General features: G+C 31.2%; 4 protein-coding genes and 1 long non-coding RNA gene across 5 annotated transcripts; 4 read left to right on the top strand and 1 right to left on the bottom strand.

Annotated features, from left to right (window-relative positions):
* Positions 1-6,252, top strand: LOC103834229 (protein DETOXIFICATION 39-like). The gene is made up of 8 exons (XM_009110288.3): positions 1-2,973; positions 4,062-4,693; positions 4,851-4,907; positions 4,996-5,234; positions 5,319-5,437; positions 5,525-5,611; positions 5,737-5,798; positions 5,885-6,252. Coding segments are annotated over exons 1-8 (1,524 nt in total). The 5' UTR covers positions 1-2,646; the 3' UTR covers positions 5,886-6,252.
* A 238-nt stretch (positions 6,253-6,490) lies between these two features.
* On the top strand, positions 6,491-10,334 carry LOC103834228. Its single transcript, XM_009110287.3, has 2 exons — positions 6,491-8,788; positions 9,345-10,334. The coding sequence occupies exon 2, from the start codon at positions 9,346-9,348 to the stop codon at positions 10,165-10,167; it is 822 nt and encodes a 273-aa protein (XP_009108535.1). The 5' UTR covers positions 6,491-8,788; position 9,345; the 3' UTR covers positions 10,168-10,334.
* A 252-nt stretch (positions 10,335-10,586) lies between these two features.
* On the top strand, positions 10,587-12,101 carry LOC103834227 (15.4 kDa class V heat shock protein). Its single transcript, XM_009110286.3, has 2 exons — positions 10,587-11,558; positions 11,646-12,101. Exons 1-2 carry the CDS (start codon positions 11,417-11,419, stop codon positions 11,909-11,911), a joined length of 408 nt encoding a protein of 135 aa, XP_009108534.1. The 5' UTR covers positions 10,587-11,416; the 3' UTR covers positions 11,912-12,101.
* A 1,090-nt stretch (positions 12,102-13,191) lies between these two features.
* On the bottom strand, positions 13,192-15,863 carry LOC103834225. Its single transcript, XM_009110285.3, has 4 exons — positions 15,719-15,863; positions 15,436-15,528; positions 15,048-15,236; positions 13,192-13,639 (listed from the first exon to the last, which is right to left on the bottom strand). Coding segments are annotated over exons 1-4 (465 nt in total). The 5' UTR covers positions 15,720-15,863; the 3' UTR covers positions 13,192-13,457.
* A 1,625-nt stretch (positions 15,864-17,488) lies between these two features.
* Positions 17,489-18,660, top strand: LOC103834224. The gene is made up of 3 exons (XR_626446.3): positions 17,489-17,754; positions 17,838-17,877; positions 18,218-18,660. It is a non-coding gene; the product is annotated as an uncharacterized LOC103834224 (long non-coding RNA).
* The last annotated feature ends 1,014 nt before the right edge of the window (positions 18,661-19,674 follow it).

Genomic DNA, 19,674 nt, shown 5'->3' with positions numbered 1-19,674 from the left:
TTTATATAAGTTTTACAATATTTTTATGAATTAAATTAATTATTATTAGGTATTAAAATTTTTAAAAGTTAAATAATATTTTATTTTTGTAATAAAATGTTATTATTAAATTTTTCAGTTTTATTTACGAATCAAATCGGATATTCTTTAAAATTTTAAATCATTTCGGATATCACAGTCACTGATCCAGTGGCAAAAGATTGAATCAATATGAATGCCTCCAAATATTCGGATATTCGATTTGTGCCCACGTCTATTTATGAATATAATTTATTTTCTTTATATGAAAAAAATTCACTAATGTCAAGGCCGTTTTAATTTTTAATTTTTAATTAATTTTAATTTTATCTTTCATGTATTATTTTAAATAAAAATATCATTTAATATTAATTAACAATATCTTTATATATTTGTCAACTATTTTTATATACTTTTACATACACATAAATGTGCACCTTGACGTGAACACCTTGCAACTAAGTATTTACCACAACTGAAGTATCTATTTTATTTTTTGGAAGTTGGAATATATATTGTTTTTCTTAATGCTTCTTTCACTACCGACCAAATTGTAGTGAAATAATTTGTCTTAATAATTTTTTTTTTCTTGAACTATTATCCGTTTACAAACTATGATATGAAGCCTTGGTTCGACATGACGACTATCTAAAATTGATAACATGAAAAAAATAATAGTAATGTTTGGTTTTAACCGAAAAAACTAAAAAATCAAAATTCTAACCGAATAAACCAAAATATGTATTAATTTAAAATAATAGTTATATTTTAGCAGATTAAAAACCAAAAACTAACTTAAAACTGAACCGATATCCAGATTAAACATATTTAATATGTTTTTATTAAAAAATAACGAAACTAATAATCACATTCCGCGTAAGGCGCGGGTTATTACCTAGTTTTGTATTATTTGACAAGTTGATCAACAGCTCAACCACAGTCTTTCTTTTAACTTGTTAATTTTGGTCCGTCGTCAGTGTGCCACCTACGACTTTGTCGAACATGACACATATACACATTATATGCTATATTTGCTATATTTTTGTAAGACTTTTTTAAAATGTTAAGTTTCATATTATTGTTGAGATTTCTGACCAAAAACGAAGAAGCACAGAGAGACCAAGATCTACAAAGATAAACAAACAACAAAAAGGCCATAAAACCGATCAATAAAACCAAGAGAAAGAACACTTATTGGTGGGGAAAATACAAAATTATAAAGAGTCACTTAGCTCGATTACCAAATGTAACTTCCAAACTCGCAATAATTTTGGTCAAAAAAAAAAACTCGCAGTTACCAACAGCAATCCAAAACTAACGCTCAAGACCTTATTAGATCAAGCAGCACATACCACATTTTTTTAATACACAACTGTGATTAAAAATTATACAAAAATAAAATAATCAAGGATGAAATTCTCTTTAAAAAATCAGTTGTAAACTACAGACGGCTTTGCGAGATGATACAAAGAGCAAAAGATGAGATCAGATCGGAGCTACTGGAGAAGCCGTTTCTGACCCTCAATTCCAAGCTCGGTTGTAGTTATATGCTGAAAATAATGTATATTAAGCCATACAATTTTGAAGATCTAATACACATATTTTGTTTAGCTATGCATGAAACTGGTCGTGGCTGTCATATCAAGCGATTTGGTGTGTAACCTTCAAGCGAATCTTGAAATTATAATTTATGCGACTATGCTATTTTGAAATTGTTAAACTATATCAAAAATATTTGTGTGATGGTTTCAAAATTACTATTATAGTTTCTAAATATGTAGTGATCAGATCTAACTTTTTATATAAGAAAATATATACTTCTTATAAATACGTATGTATACTACTGATCACTATTGAGAGCACACATGACAAAGAAACAACAATTATCAAAGTGACACTGAAAATATATACTCCCTAAGTTTCATAAAAAATGTCAAATGTCACTTTAACATTTTTCACATAGATTAAAAAATGATTAAAATGCATTTAAGTTTTATTAATTACACATATTAAACCAATAATATTCAAGATAAATGAAATTATTTATAAAATTAATGTATTTGTAATTAATATTGAACAGAAAGTTGCAAATGACAATTTTGTAACAAACAAATGTTAAATTAACACTTAACATGAAACAAAACAGAAAGAGTATAGTTTTAAAACTCGTTTTCCGTGTAACTTTGTTTTTAGCGCCAACTTAATTAATTATCAAGATCTGATCTCTGCTTTTAATTAGATCAATATATATATATATATATATATTAAACATTTTTTTGTTAAATTAATAATCATGTTTTTCCCGTTTTGTGTTACATTCTATAGGTTAATTTAAAATAATTTCATCATGATTTTGTTTTATATGAAAAAATTGGCAACATCTTTTGTACTGTCCCGTGAACCCACCGGGCAGTTTCATATCGCTATCTTCACTTTTGCTCTCTAAAACTTCATTATTTGTTTTTATAGGCACAAATAGATTTGTTTTCTTATTTTCATTTTGATTATTTTAAAACCCCACATCTGCGACCAAGTCCCTCCTCAGTCTTTATATAAACATCTCTTCTCTCGACAACTTGGTATCAAATTACAAGTTAAAAAAATAAAATTAAAACCTAAAAATAACATATGGGTGTGTCAAGTGATACGGTGGAGAAATCCGATCTTCAGCGACCGTTAGTGGATCCGACAAACTCGGATCCAAAACCACCCAAAGATGTCGGACTCGAGAGCGTTTTAACGGATAGTAGCCTTTCGTGTCGGAGGCGCGTGTACTTAGGCGCGTGCATAGAGTTGAAGGTACTCTTCAGGTTGGCACTTCCGGCGATACTTGTCTATCTAGTCAACAGCGGAATGAGTATCTCCGCTCGTATATTCTCCGGACATCTCGGCGGTCAAGAACTCGCCGCCGCATCCCTCGGAAACAGCTGCTTTTTTCTCGTCTACGGCCTCATGGTACGTTTTTACGCTTCACTAAACGGTGAACGATATAATTAAATGAGTAAAACTTTTTGGTAAAAGGTTATTCCATTTACACTGCACTGCACTACATGACTATGACTAGAACTTTTTTTATTGTCAAGAGTTGTTAAGAAAGTGATCTAGAGCGAGTTGTAGAAGCAAACACTTTCGCAGCTAGGTATTTTAATACGAGTATAATTATGTTTTTCTTCCATAATACGGTCAACGGACACAAGTCGCTTAGCTGACAAGTTAAGATAAAAAATTATCCTCGTTTAGCGCGTTTACAATAAATTAATAATATACACTAAACATTAAATTCTATAGAGCTGACTACAATAATTGATATTTAATTTCTTCGATACCCCGAAATTTAGAGATAAATTGATATAATGCTAATCATACCTAACATTAAACACACACACACACACACATATATATATATATATGAAAACTAGTATTCATATCATTTTTAAAGTAAAATTAGTATTCTTCTAATTCCTCAGTGTTCATAGGGATCAAAACTTATATATGCAGCTACTTTAATAAGTATACGTTTTCCAACAATCTAACCAAATTTAAAAAGTGTCCTAAGCTGATTTTGTTCATATCAGTGTTCTAAATATAGAACTTGACATGTAATTAATACAGTACTATTTAAAAACTAATAATCAAAGACTCCCTTAGTTTGATGTTTTGAGAAGGTTTTGTTGTTTCATAAATATTGTCTTTTTATTATTTCTATTTATAATTAAACAAATTATTTTTAAATTATATTATAGCAGTACTTATATGTGCATTGAGGTAAAACATCATGTAATATAAAATAGATGGAGTACTTCAAAACACTTGCAAGTAACTCAGAAGTCAAATAATTTATACTGAGAAAGTATTCAAATAATAACTACTCTTTTGTAACATGTCCAAGTTTAAATTTTTATTACTTTTACAAAGATAAATCAAGTATCAATTATATCTAAAATATCAAGTACATAGCCTGTGTCTTTCCTTACATTCTATCATTTTTATTTATAAAAAAAAATTATATATTCAATTAATTTTATTTTTTGGCTTCATTTCAGTTAGGCATGGGCAGTGCAGTCGAGACACTATGTGGACAAGCATATGGAGCCCAACGGTACGATATGCTTGGGATCTATCTCCAACGAGCAACAATTGTCCTCGCTTTAGTGGGTTTGCCCATGACAGTGCTATACACCTTCTCATACCCGATCCTACTCATATTAGGCGAACCCAAATCAGTGTCTTACAAGGCTTCTTTGTACATCGCTGGACTCCTCCCTCAAATCTTCGCCTACGCCGTCAACTTTACGGCCCAAAAATTCCTCCAGGCCCAAAGTGTGGTGATTCCCAGCGCGTACATCTCAGGCGCCGCCCTTCTCCTCCAAATCTTGCTGACGTGGTTTGCCGTTAACGTAATGGGCATGGGCCTTATTGGAATCGCTTGTGTTCTTACAGTCTCATGGTGGGTGATGGTTGTGGCCCAGACTTTGTATATAACGTGTAATGAAAGGTTTAAACACACGTGGACTGGACTTAACTCGAGATCGTTCCAAGGTCTTTGGAGTTTCTTTAAACTCTCTGTTGGGTCTGCTGTTATGATCTGTCTGGAAATGTGGTACTCACAGATTCTTGTTCTTCTCGCTGGTTTGCTTGAGGAGCCTGCTCTCTCTCTAGATTGTCTCTCCATCTGGTAAGTCCATGATCTTGGTGTGCATGATTGTGGCAGACCTCACATATCTAATAATATGACTTATAACTTCTAAGAGATGCATGTATATGTGGGGTCTTTTAAATTATAAGATAAATAACCTATAACTTAAATCTAAAACTCTCGTTCCTTTTTGTAGTATGGCAGTTTCAGCATTGTCCTTCATGGTTTCTGTCGGCTTCAATGCGGCTGCAAGGTTACTATTTATTCCTTTTATTATTTTCAAATTATTAGAAAACATTGTTGAATCACAAACTGAAGAAAATTTATATGTGACATTACAGTATACGAACAAGTAATGAGCTCGGAGCAGGGAATCCAAAATCAGCTTTGTTCTCTACATGGACGGCGACTTTTGTTTCCTTCGTGATCTCCGTTGGGGAGGCGCTCATCCTAATGGCGTCACGTGATTACATCAGCTACATCTTCACGTCGGACGCTGACGTGGCTAAGGCCGTCTCTGACCTCTGCCCTTATCTTGCTGTCACAGTCATTCTCAACGGAATCCAACCCGTCTTGTCCGGTATACTGACTTAAAACCGGAGAAACCCCCTATTTAACTTAACCGAACCGGGCTAATAAATATCGATTTGGTATTTGTTTGCAGGAGTGGCAGTAGGATGTGGATGGCAGACCTTCGTAGCATATGTAAATGTTGGTTGTTACTATGTTGTTGGTATTCCCATTGGTTGTGTTCTCGGTTTCACTTTCAATTTGCAAGCCAAGGTTCGTTTTTAATTTTGTTTCCCTGTATAATATATGCTCTTATGATCTGTCTCTCTATATATAAATGAAATGCGAATTTGATGATAGGGAATATGGACCGGGATGATTGGAGGTACCCTCATGCAAACTCTCATCTTACTTTACGTCACGTATAGAACAGATTGGGATAAAGAAGTAAGTATTACATGAAAGCAAGTCATGTCATATTGATTTAAATTGTATATTATAAGCTAAATTTGGTTTAAAGGTGTGTACAACGGTACATGTTATTAAGATTTTTATTATTATACAACTTTTAGGTAGAAAAGGCGAAGAAACGATTGGATATGTGGGACGACAAGAAGGATGCTGTCCAAAACTAGTAAGGGATTTAGACAAATAATATATCTTTTTCAGGAATAGCTAAGATTTAATTTTGATAATGTAATAAATATACTAAAAATGCAGGTTATATAGTAAGTCCGAAGGAGTGGAAGGCAAAAAAAAAAAAAGAAAAAGAATAGCAAGTGTGTGGTCTGTGGAGGTGGTTTGATGAAAAGAAGATCCTTCTTTTTAAAAGATTTTAGAAGTTGTAGAATAGAATAAAACTATTCACAAGTCTTTGGGAAAACATTGTTGGCTAATTTGATGGATGGTTTCCTCAATCTGTTAAAGTTTGTTTTCAAATTGTCTGTTAGTACTTCATGATCGTTCGGAAGTATTTATTCAGGAATTCATACACAATACTAGATCATCTATAATGGAGATGTTTGATAAGAGATTTAACATCTGAATGACTACAATTAACATGTTGCATAATAAAATTTGATAATATAGATTATTGGTGTTCTAAATATTTAACATATTGATAAGGATGAAATAGGAACCACCAACACCACATGTCATATTTTGAAGATTTTTGACATTTTTATTTTATCCTAATTATTTAAATTCAATTATCTAATTATAGATTAAATAATTTTATTTTTATATGAAAATTTATTATCTTCCTAATATCTGTAAATAAATATAAGATTTGTTCATTTTGAACATGAAAAATAATTATTAATTAGTAATTATGGTGTCAAATTTACTAAACAAAACTTTTTTTTGGTTATTTCCTAAATAAGCCCAAACTTAATGTATTTTGAATTATTAGGTGGAAGAAATAAAAATGATTGGAAGTATTAAAAGATAGAAAAAGATGTTTAAATTTAAAAATGTTGTAGATAGTCATAGTAGTGATATGGCCCGTCATATTTGATAACTTAAATAATTTGTTAAGAGCATTTACGTCGGTAAGTCTCTTAACATTGGTTTCTTGAAATTATTATATTTATAGTTTGATTCTGTAATTTAATTAATTATTTAATAACAGGTGTACCAATTAAAAAGAAGTAAATGCTCAAGTAGTCTCTCAAATTGTTTTGATGATTCTTTTAGGAAGAATCATTTATCAACTTTTCTACATTTTCCCTCTTCTTAAATATTACTTAATTATTTAATTTTGTTGAGAAACTCTAATATCAATGCTGATGCCCTAAGTTCATATAAACAATAGTGTATTTATAAAATGCTTACAAACTCCACATCTTATCATTAAAGGTAGAGTTAACCACTATACCATAACCAGTTTTATGTAACAAATAATAGTTTTTGGTGCCTGAAAGTCTGAAACATCAATTTTATGATCTTCAGCCTAAAATCGATTCTGATGCACACATAGGTAAACTAACTAGAGATCAGTAGGGTCACGGTTGTACAGTTTCTTTTTACTAAAAAGTAGGACTATTTTAGTTTTTTTTTTTTTTTTACCTTCAATTCATATTAGGTTCACTAAATTTGTTTAACAATCACAAAACTTAAGAATTAGTAGTATTAGAAGGGTGTATTTTTTTTTTTGAAAGACTTAGAAGGGTGTATATGATCATGCATTAATGAAGTTTTAAAACGTATAACAAATATATATACCTCTATTTGATATAACACTAATTATGTTGCGAACGAAATTCAGATAGCAATAACACACTATATTTTGAGTTGAAAGTTCTATACCACAGCAGCCCTTTGATAAAGCGTCGTGAAGAATCTTCATTTATTTCTTATTCTTAAAAATAGTTTTTGTTTTTGTGTGTGTTGGGTTTGAATCGTTGCAACCCGTAACTGATGTCAGTTTCTAATGTTTCTAATGTAGGATTTTGATATTATCATTTTCGCTTTTTTGTTTCTAATAGGATTTTAGAAACTTAATAAGAAAAAAGTTCATTTATATAATAATGTTAACACCATATATAACTTATATGAATTCTTAGATAAAAAATAAATGAATAAGTATATAGAAAAATGAAATGGAATATATCAAATTATAAAGAACTTTAATTAAATTATGTAGTATTTTTATTTTATTTTATTTTTGAAAAAAAGTTGAACAACATTTATAATGAGACGGTTGAAGTGCTATTAAACCTACTAAAATGCTGCTTAGATAATGTGACATCCAATTTAAATGATATCTAGAATCTAATCATTTTTTGAGAAAACGATAATTAGTTATTCTTTTTAAAAAATATGTTTTTGCTAAGATCTATCATTATTTTTTAATTGGACGACAATTTACTGATATTTCAAGAATAAATAAAAATGCGTTTTTAGTATAAACTAATGATTAATAGTGCTATATTAATTAGAAAATTTAATTTTATATCTAGTCAATAATATGCCTAAAGTATAAACTTTGGATATTTATTTAATTTTTGTCAACGATTACAGTCTCTAACCTGTAATATATATAAGATAGTGAAAATTACTTTTTTTTGTGGTAAACTATAAAATCAAAACTAAGAAAAACATAAATGGTCCTTTATTGATGAGAAAAACCGAATTAATTGATTTGTAGTCGATTTTCCAACCAAATTATAAAATTGTAATTTTTTGAAAGTAATAAAATATTAAAATATCATTTTCTTTAGTACAATCATAAAAGTAGTGAGATGATTTTTGGCATCAAAAGAAAAGATATTATGAACTCGGAAAAAAGAAAAGATATTAGGAACCAATCAAATTAAATAGAGATTTTTTGTCTGAAAAAAATAAACAAAATATAAAAGTACAAAAAGCCCAATAAAAGCCCACATTAAGTTGCTTATATATCGGAAGGAGAAGGTACGAAACCAAACGCCACAGAAACCGCAAGAGAGCAAAACTTAAAAGAGAAGAAGAAGAAGAAGCAACGTGAGGAGGTAGCCGAAGAAGAATAATCAAAATACACTCAAATGCTTGCATTTGTCATCTTATTTTGAGAAAACATATAATTCTCCAACCTTCCGGCTTTCGAACCACTATTTCGTTTGGTTCACGTCGCTTGGTCAAGAGGTAACATAAAACACTAATAGTTTCTCTCCTGTAATTCCAAAATACGTATTTTCGTGTAGGATATTTTTTTACCTTTGATTTATACTTTCTCCATTATCTGAATCAAAGTTCTGATTTTTAGATTCAGATTTATCATTTAATAAAATTATTTTGATTAGTTTTCACTATTTATTTGGAAATAATAATCTAATATTTTTTTGTTTGGTAAAATAATCTGATATATTACCTAGTCTAATTTATTCAGAGTTTATACAGAGGTTGATATTCTGAGTTGAAAGAGTTCATTGTTCTTCTTCTCTTGATCCTAAGGGTTTCTACTAAGTTCTCATTTGGTATAGTACATGTTCCATAATTCCGTAGAAGTTACATGTAAAAATAGATTGAATTAAAGTTAAAAAAAGGAAATTAGATTGAAACTGTATGAAGCCCTAGAATGTTATGTATATTTATTTATTTTTGCTCAAATTTATACAGATTTATTTTTTGATAAAACATGTAATTGTGATTTGCTATATATTTATTAATCTCATGTTCTTGTATTTGTTGTGCTCTGTAGAATGAATCCGTTTAACCTAGCCTCCACAATCTCACCTCCTCCTGTTGCTAATCATCTCTCGGCGAAGCGAAAGAGAGGCCGTCCACGTAAAGATGCAACCATGACTCGACAAAAAAGATCTCCAGGGAGTCCAAAGGAGGATGTTAATCTGGTTGGTAAGACGGTGTCTGGTGTGGTCGAAAGATCTTGCGAGGCGGGGTTCATCATCAATGTTAAGGTGAAAGACAGTGACACGAGACTGCGAGGTTTTGTGTTCTCACGGGGGAAAGTCGTTCCTGTGACTCCAGAAAACGACGTGGCTCCTCATGTCAAAATGATCGTAAGAGAAGAGATCAAGAATCAGACTGAATATCGTGATCAATCTTGTCCTCCTAACGATCAGACAATGAAAGATGCTGTCACTGACTTGGAGACTGAATGTGCTAGAGCTTTGATTCTACTGCCACATGGAATAAATGGAGAGGACCCCAAGGAAGTTATGGAAGAAAGAGAAGCTGCTGCTACTCGTTTGGTGGAGTTTTCTCAAACTCCAGAAACGACCATAGTGAATCCTCAACAGAACCTTGTCTTGGCACGGAAAGAGACCAACGAGCATCAGAATTCTCCTGGTGAGGCTCGTGGGTTTGATCTAATGGCGGAGGAACCGGTTCATCCGGTAAAGGAAGTACCGCAGGAGCTTCAGCTAGAACTTGGGAACAAGACAATATGGAGGGGAGACAACAACAAAAATGGCACCGCAATGGAGATAGATCCTGAAAGCTCTGTGCCTAGGAATGGCTTTATAGAGAAGTTGTTAAAAGGAAAGGAAAAGGTCGACTGTTAGTGCAGTAGTTTAAAACCTCTTTCTATTCGGTTGTTTTATATTTCAGACTCTCCAATATATTTCTTCTCTCTTTTGTTTTCAGTACTTTGTATTTTCAGACTTCAGTGTTTGTACTTTGTTGTAAAACCATTTCTTCTTCTGGTTATAAAAACACTTGTTTCTTTTAAGTTTAAGGTTAGTCCCACAAACCATTTTTTTTAAAACACTCTAATCTTTTTTCAAAGGAAAAAAAAAACACTCTACTCTTAACCGTTTTGACCGTCAAATTATACCCTGCCTTCTTCTAGAATTCAATTTTATCTGAATAGAGAGCTACACAAAAAATAACGTTGGATGAAGCATAAGATAACTAAACACGATGATGTTGAAGAAATCGAAGGTATGATGTTCTAGACCTAGAACTTTATCCTTTTAAAAGAAGGTTTAGATGACAAAGAAGAAGATCACAGATATAAAAACAGCTTCTGTGCTAACGGCGAATTTGTATAGTGTTTAAAACCCATGTATCATCACTAGTTTAAACCTCGTTTTCAAAAGATGCAGATGTGGTAGAGTGGCTAAAACCCACCAGCACATGCTTACTGATCTATAACTTCCTACTGATTTAAAAAAAAACATTTGATAAACCACTAAACTCCACAGAAATTGCGTGTAAATTAATCAGTTAAATTGAGGTACTTGAGTAAGATTAACACTGAGATGGGTCCTGCAGTTTCTTTCTTCTGTACCCTCCCGTCTTTGAAAATTTTGAGTTTAATAAATATATAAAATATCTAGTCTATCTGCAACTTGCGAGGTTGAACCAAATGAGTGGCTAAAAAATATTTGAATGCAAAACAAAATTTTAATTATTATTGACAAGTTGTAATACTAACCACTAAAATAATACTAGAAAGATACTAAAATAATTACTTTTAAGAAACCATGTTTTAGTGGTCAAATGGTCAGTGACTCTAATACTTTTATTATCCAATCAAATGCGCCCTATCAAAACTTCATAGTACAAGCATTTTAGCAAGTATTTATTTTCCAAAAATATATATAAAAAAATCACACTTCACTTCAGTCGACAAACTATTGCTTTTCTCTCTTTCTAATAATATCGTTTTTTCAGTGTTTTTATTTAATTTTCCTTTATGGTCGACTTTTCAAGGCAGACAACAAGTTGCTCAACTAGTTCAAGTGGTGGCATCTATTTAGTATAAATAGGAACTAAAATTCAAAACTAACCAATTCACAAGAAAAGTAAATGGACTCTCAGACAATTCAACCGACACTATGGGAATGTGTTCAATCTTCTCAGTCTCTAAGTGACAACCAAACTCCTCAACAGAATCGTATCCGTTGGTCTCAGTCTCCAGATTCTCACACTTTCTCTGTTGATCTTCCTGGTAATAACAACCTACAGTATATTCATTACAAACTTTGCATATTTATTATTTTTGCACATGTGTTGTGTTTTTCTTTTTCTTAATTAGGTTTGAGGAAAGAAGATATAAAAGTGGAGATCGAAGATTCAATATACTTAATCATACGAACGAAAACGACAGAGATATCGCCGGTTAGAAGTTTAAAGAGGAAATTCCGGTTACCGGAATCGATAGATATGATCGGAATAACAGCTAATTATGAAGACGGTGTGTTGACTGTGATTGTACCAAAGAGGGTTTTGCGAAGGAGAAGTTTCTTCATTGATCCTTCTGATGTTCCCCAAAGTCTTCACGTTCTTGCCAGAGCTGCTTAAAACAAGCTTTGTTTTTCCTTTTAATCTTTGCTTTTCAAAGTCTGTTTTTTACTAGTATACTCTTTTTATTGCTACTTAACCGTTATGTGCAGTTTTATATATCAATAAAAATCCTAAGTTTGTTACATGTAATACATAGAATACATATATTGGTTTAATGTTATTAGACTCGGTCTATCTTTCATTTTGATTTACTATTTCAGTACTTGTATTCACACTCTCATTTACATTTAATGAAGCTTTTCGAATTAGATCTAAACGAGTTTGCTAGATCTGAAAACATGATAATTAATGTTCTGATCCCCTATTGGTCATGTAAACACAAACACATAATTGCTTTTGAAACGTTTGAGGCCTAATATCATGTTGGTGAACACTCAAACAGCATAACAATGGCAAAGTTTGTTTTATGAAGTTAGTTAGGGAAAAGAATGGGACCAAATCCAACCTCCATTTCATTCATTCTTTAACCTAGTTGTGAGGCTTACTTACCAGTGAATACAAAGTGACTGTCTGCTTAACGCATATTTTGAGCTATATCAAAAGCCGTGCCTTAGCCGGTTATTGAGACAGACGGATGAAATACTAGTCTTAAACATCCAATTTTTAAGAGAGTAGTATACATAAACTATATTGCTTACAAGTTACTGAGAACAAAATTCATTAATTTAATACTAAATTATTTATAACCTCCAAAGTTTTAGGACTGACCATGGATAATGCCCATCTACAACACAGAGAATGATCATGATCAGCTTGGAGACTGGTGGGTTTCCAGAATAAACAAAAGAGAGTGTAAATACCGCATTTGAGTCATAACAATAGGTGAAGTTTCTCATAGGATGTAGATGGTGTGATATCTAGTTCTTGGTGCAGCTTGTTGAACTTCAAATTAAACTAGTTGCAGCAAGTTTTTGGATTGGAGACTGATACCAGTACCAGTATATACTTGTTCAGGAACCAATACTATAATTGAAAATCATATAGCAAACGATCAGATAGAGAAAATTATGAATATTTTGCAGTTAAAACTTCACCTTTTTATCACATAAATAAGCTTGGAATTAAAATCTGGTCAACACACCCATAAATAGATCTAAGAAGCAGTTGGCTCTAAGAAGCAGCTAATCCCTATTAATGTTTTAAGTGTTAGAACCAAATGCACAGTCTAGAAACAGAGAAGATGAATAAGAGGATGATCGATAAACCCTCCGAAATTTTGTGTTCGAGAATGACGCGAGTAGTGTAAGATAGAATTGAGCACTAGATTTGGAGGCAAATAACGGAAATAATGAAATTTATATTGAACAATCAGCCAATGTTTTGTCATTATACATTCCGGAATAAAATGTCAAAAATGTGAAATGAAAATGTCGTGAAATGATGAAGATCAAAACTAGCGTGAATAAGTGGTATACCATTCATTTTTCCAAATATATAGTTTCATCTCTTTTTTTCTGATAAAAGGTTTATATAGTTTCATCTCATGAGGCCATTATTTATGGAATCATGAACGAAACTATAAGATCATCAATAAACAAGTTAATCATTTGTGATCCTTCAAACTGGTTCCCGATTTCGTAGCTACTGGGCGATGCGAAAACTTCACATTGGTAACAATATTCTTACGCTGCGAAGCTCTTTTTGAGACATGACCGTTACTCTTTAAACCCGTCTTAGCTTTATTCTCTTCGCTTTTGTTAATGCTTCCGATCAATGCATCATTATCTGAAGAAGAAAATTTCAAAGCAAAAGTCATTTTTTCCCATATTGAGTCCATGAGTATAATAAATATCCATGTACACAAAGAATTATTAGGAGATCCCTTGAGTATATTTTCTTGTAATTATCTATGAAAGTTAGCATTTATCTACATGGTAAGACTCTTATAATCCTTTAGACTTTATACTGATTTTGAAAAAAATGATGACATAACTTAAACCTAATTATGATATGGACATTAATATTTAATGATGATTTATATTTTCGGTAAGTGTTTAAAATATGGTAATAACTCATAGATCATCACTAATATAACAATAAATAATATAATAGTAAAAATAGAAATATGTTTATAATTTTGGAAATATTATTTAATTCTATTTTTTATAATTATATATTTTTTCTTGGTAAAACAAATCTTCGAAATATTATGGAAAATTGCCACAAATACCACATTCATAGTACCAGTTTTTATGTCTACACTAATCACTTTTATCCTCATTTTAATAAAATGTAAAAAACACGTATACTCCTATGATTAACTAATCTAGACACAAGATTTAGAGTTGAGAGGTAGGGTAGGGTTTTAGGATTCTAATAAGTATATAAATAAATACTTAAAAACTATAAAAAATAGTTCCAAATATAATTTCGATTTTCAAAATGAAAATTTGAAAAAATATAAAAAAAAATTTGGAAAACAAATTTAAAAAAAAAATTTATAAAAAAAGTTCGAATTTGAAAAAGTATACTTCAAAAACGTAAATGATTTTTTATTTTTATTTAATTAAATAATTATTTATTATATATATAGAGAACAAGGGTATAAAAGTCTTTTGTCACTTAATGAAGAATATATTTTTGAAAATATCTCTTTAGTAGCGGTAAAGATGAAAAATTGTAACATAAAAGTGGTAAACATGAAATTTCTCCATATATTATGCAGTTTTTTAAAAAATTGTACTTTTCTAGTTCCAACAATATTAGTTTCTTTTTAATATCTACAAATTTTAGAAATATTATTCAGTTTTACGTTTTGATAATTATACCTAAGAATTTTTAATATTATTGAATTTGATTTAATATACTTTTACCAAAAGAAATATATAAATTTTGTTCCCAATATTATAATTTTAAATTTATACATATATATTATTAAATTTAAATACCAAAATATTTATTTTATATTAATTTTTAAATATAATTAAGCGAAAATTTAAAATTAAATTTTGTAAACAGATAAGAAAATTTTATTTTTAAATATACTTTAAATTTTAAAACTTTTATTTCTGCATTTGGTGCAGAAAAACATATAGTATATATGCAATAACTTGTTGATCAAGTTTAATTATTGTTTATTTTTGTAAATAAGCCTACTGCATGCCTAATGATATGCTTTTCTACAATTACATACCAGGACTTGATACAACAGCGCGTGGGCGTAAAACCGGGCTGGTTTTGGGTTTTTGTATCGGTTCGATTTCAGCTCCTCTGATATGCTTTTTCATGTCCTTGGATTGACATTCAGACATGAGGACACTTGGAATGTAAATCTTAGGAATCTTCGCCACAATTATATGCAAATCTTCTTCTTGCTTATTCTCTGTCCAGATGGAAAAGAATAGTTTGGATTTGGTAATTTCTAGGGATGAAACTACCGAATCAATAAATCTATCGAATAGAACTAACCAAGTCAATGTTTCTAAACATTAAAGTAGATAACCTAGTCAATCCTAATCATCTAGCTCAAAAACTTATAGAAAGTCAAACTTAGAGGAGAAAAAAAGGCAGACAGAAATTACCAGAGGCACGAGATTGGAGATAGTTAGAGTTCAGACAAGAACCACTTTGGTTGCAGTTAAAAGTTTTGTCTTTTGCTTTAACTCTCGGATACACTATGAAATTCCAAGAAAAAAGGGGGGAAATTAAGTAAAATAATCTGAATTTAATTGGCTTAGCGGATTTGAATTCATCAATAAATATTGAAAAAAAAAACTGAATCGAAATCGATGGGCGAAAAGAAACGATGAAACATAGAAAAGGTTTTTATCAAAAAAACATAGAAAAAGTTTCGAGCAAACCCACTTGCTAGTTTTTGTTCTGATTGATCGTTCTGCGCAATGGCTTAAGGTTGGAGAAAGAGGAATACCAATTAAATTGATACTGTATTATCCTTTTTTTGGTGTGGTTATGAAGTTCAAACTCTTCATGCTTCTGTTTTAAATACGACTCGTTGTCGTCAACTTTTGAAATACGACTCTTTTCTCACCAGCCGTTGCTTTTTTCTTCCATGTTCTTTTTCCTTTTGTCAGGTTCCATGTGAATTTAAGTTGGAATCTTTAATATTACGCAATGTTTTCCAGTTTCGTTATATCTTTTTCATAATCCACAATATTTTATACAGAAGAACAGAAAACATTTGTAAAATAAAATGATATATGTTTTTTTAAAGGGATTTCCCCTAAACATGCAAAATAAACAATATAAAGAAATGCCCTCCGGGGTCATATAGTGTAGAAAGTAATTTGAAGGGCTTCAGCATCGATAGAGTTTCTCATACATTTTATATTAATATATAAAATAAAAAGTAGACTAATTAAAAGCTAGCAGATAAGAAAAAGTTTCTCGGACAAAAAAAACATATGAAAAAGAAAGAGAAATGGCGGTTTGATGATACTGCATGTGTTCATCGGATTGATCATCTGGATTGATCATCAGATTGACAGAGTTATGTTATCTGTGTAGTTTCATTGAATTGAGAGTGTCTCATAATGCTAAATATGTTTCTATGTTGTTAATGGATACGATGATGCACACTTTTTTGTTGATCAATTTATTGAACAATATGTTCTTTTGATGCAAACAAGTATATATATTGAACTCACAGTGAGTCATTGAGCATGTATTTGCTTCAATATTTCTCATGAAAATTGATGGCATTTTAGTTTAGCAAGCGTTTGTGGAATAAAACCTGTTACCTGATTAATCGTTAGTACAATTGGGAGATACATTTTTTAGAAAGATAAGAGGTACACCAGAATTTTCCAACTTTTCACTTCTCCATTAAAACTATGTTTATGTTGTATCTTGTCGTCTTAGTTACTATTACCTACTTAGGAGATGTCTTAGTTCAGATTTCTCTGCGAGACATGAAAATGCTTCTTATTCTTGTCTATCACTTATAATGAGCAGCTCTAATGATCTACGCTTGAGTACTCTTTGCAATCTGAAGATTTAATCTAAGCATTTTTACATTAATTTGCATATTTTTTTCTTTTTTGATATTCAAAACTTAAACTTCTTAGCATTACATCATTAATGAACCTTTAGTCAAACTATTAAATTTAAAAAAGTTTCTTAGACATCTTAGTATTTAATACTATTTATGCGTAAATTTGTGCTCATGGCTCTCTCCTAGACATATAATAGACACATTTACACTAACGTCTTTCTTTTATAACAAAAAAGTCATTCAATAACTCACATGTCACATTAAAGTCAAAATGCAGTTTGGGTACGTAATTCGATTTGGTCCATATATATGATTAAATATCGTTAACATTGTACATCTACAAATATATGAAAGTATGTTAATATACAAAATCTTCTATTTTATATTTAGTAATTACATATATTTTATTACATTTACATTTTATGCTTTTTGGTAGATGAAAAAACTTTAAAATAGATCATTTCAAGACCTACGCGCAAGGGCAGACTATTCAACAATATGAATTGATAAAAAATATTAGTTTAAAGGGAAATTTGGACTCATGTCCATTATATATGAAAAATTAAGTATCTATACATATCAACTCAGATGCTATGATATAATATATAATGTTATGAAATGTGACGAAATTAGCTTCACCTGCGCGTAGGAAGGCAAAAAATGTGTCTTTTTTTTTCGCAGCCAAACAAAAAATCAGTTTCACTTACAACCCTCTCGCATGCGAAGAGCAAGATCGTCTCCACTATTGCGAATCACAGTTGAAAAAGGAAAACGTCGGCGAGTTAACATGGGTGACAGCGGCCGAAGTTGGATAATCAAAAGTAAGATTACGGTGGACTATTCACGGTAACGGCGGCGCGATCTCATATCCAAAAAGGAATGAATCAAGGTAAATAATGTTTGATTTATAAGGTATTTAGTGCAATTCAAACCTGTTTTACAACAATTAATCGGAACCAGTTTCGTTTGCAGATCTTATTGGAAGGGGTAACTGCCAAAGTTACAAAAGAAGGTATTGTTACTCAATTATTTTTGTTTTAAATTTTATTTAAGATTTTAATCTTTGGTTCATGTAAAACGAGCCTCGTCGAAGTAAGTTTATGACCATACATCTTCTTTGTGAACATAAGTTTCTGGGTTCGTGGATTGGGGGAGAACTTGATGGATGATGGGAAACATGAGACTATACTGTGTGATGCATGTAAATAGTATAGATTACCATTGGTATTTGTAATAGTTCAACTGGTTTAGTGTCCTTGGATCTATATACCTTTGGACTTGCATGCTTGTTATGAATTATGTGAATGCTAATGTCTATGTCTGTGTTTTGGGTGTTTGTTTCACAACACAAGTTTCTGGGCCCGTGCGGGAGGAGGGGGAGATAAACTGATGTATGATGCAACCGAGGTGTCTATACTATATAATAAATGTAAATAGTATAGGAAAAGAGGAGAAACTGGTTAACATACATGAGGGTTACCTCTTGTGGCAATGCTTATGCAACAGAGAGCCTAAATCAGTACGCCTCACTCACAAATGAGTCACTTGCAGTTGCAGCCATATCGACGTTCACCCCGGCCAACTCCCATAGTGACATGTAGGATGAAACCCTGATGTTGTTCTTTATCTACTCATATACTACTTATATTGACTTGTTGGATGGAACCCCTATGTTTTCTGTGTACTTTTACAATATTTACTTGCACGCCGTATCTAATTTCAGGTTTCTTATGTATTCTATGCAACACATATGTACTATTGTAGTGTCATCTATATAGCAATTATTACAACACACTTTGATGGAATTCAACATCATCCTTAAAATGACAGTTATGTTTGTTAACCTTCTGCACTTGTACCCAACTTGTTGGAAGAGCTAAACTGCAAAGAAGTATGCATGGAATTAGAACGACATGGGTTAATTTAGACTATACTTTATAATGTATGTTATAGTATAGTCTGTCACATGGCAGCATACCCTAACTAAAGCTTATGTACAGTTTGTTTATACTAGCTTCCAATAATTGACATCCCCTTAAGTGCATCAATTTTATCCGATGTTTCTTCTGGCATAGAACAACACATTCTCGCAACATATACAACCTATCCGTGATATATGCTTCTACAAAACATATGGAGATATGTTGGGTTGTTTATACAACCTATCCATGATATATACTATATAATATATACTATAGTATAGTTTGTCATACGTTGGAATAAGCATAGTTAAGTGTGTGTATACGTTTTGTCTAAAGTAGCTTCCAACAATTTCGTAGTCCTTAATTTCACCACTTTTATCATGTCCTTCTCTCTTTTGACAACACATTCTCGCAACTATTACAGCTCGTGTGTAATACCTTGTAGGGTAAAACATTTTCAATATGGGAAGCGCTAAGTATGGTTATCGTTTCAAACTATACTACATATGTTGTATAGTATAGAACAATTTGACACAAATTCTCATATCCTTGGTTAAGTGTATACATGTTTCATATAGAGTAGAATCGAGAGCATTTTAAGTTCACAAGTTGTAGCGTGTTTTTCTTTTGCAATAAGTGTAGAACTTGTGCCAGACTGTACTATACTATACTATACTACGCAATGTATAGTAGTCTGAAACGGTAACCATGCTTAATGATGAAACATCTAATGTTCGTTGGAAGGTTGTGATTTTACTACGCTTATTTCTTCTTCTTCATACATTGTTATTCATTGTGTTGTCTATTTTGCCATAAAGCAGAAAAAAACCAACTATTAATACTCAATATAATGAATAAGAGCCAAACAAATGTGCACATGTATTTTA

The sequence above is a fragment of the Brassica rapa genome, chromosome A08 (genome assembly GCF_000309985.2).
Source record: "Brassica rapa cultivar Chiifu-401-42 chromosome A08, CAAS_Brap_v3.01, whole genome shotgun sequence".
NCBI lineage: Eukaryota > Viridiplantae > Streptophyta > Magnoliopsida > Brassicales > Brassicaceae > Brassica > Brassica rapa.
This window is presented reverse-complemented; position numbering and strand designations above follow the sequence as displayed.

What these genes read in the sequence shown, in the direction of transcription:
- LOC103834229 (XM_009110288.3), top strand. Translation starts at nt 2,647, where the DNA reads ATGGGTGTGTCAAGTGATACGGTGGAGAAATCCGATCTTCAGCGACCG. An exon ending in AATCCAACCCGTCTTGTCCG is followed by an intron (nt 5,235 to 5,318) that starts GTATACTGACTT and finishes ATTTGTTTGCAG; the next exon opens with GAGTGGCAGTAGGATGTGGA. An exon ending in CTTTCAATTTGCAAGCCAAG is followed by an intron (nt 5,438 to 5,524) that starts GTTCGTTTTTAA and finishes ATTTGATGATAG; the next exon opens with GGAATATGGACCGGGATGAT.
- LOC103834228 (XM_009110287.3), top strand. Translation starts at nt 9,346, where the DNA reads ATGAATCCGTTTAACCTAGCCTCCACAATCTCACCTCCTCCTGTTGCT.
- LOC103834227 (XM_009110286.3), top strand. Translation starts at nt 11,417, where the DNA reads ATGGACTCTCAGACAATTCAACCGACACTATGGGAATGTGTTCAATCT. An exon ending in TTTCTCTGTTGATCTTCCTG is followed by an intron (nt 11,559 to 11,645) that starts GTAATAACAACC and finishes TTTCTTAATTAG; the next exon opens with GTTTGAGGAAAGAAGATATA.
- LOC103834225 (XM_009110285.3), bottom strand. An exon ending in TCTCCAATCTCGTGCCTCTG is followed by an intron (nt 15,237 to 15,435) that starts GTAATTTCTGTC and finishes CCATCTGGACAG; the next exon opens with AGAATAAGCAAGAAGAAGAT. An exon ending in CGCTGTTGTATCAAGTCCTG is followed by an intron (nt 13,640 to 15,047) that starts GTATGTAATTGT and finishes TTTCTTCTTCAG; the next exon opens with ATAATGATGCATTGATCGGA.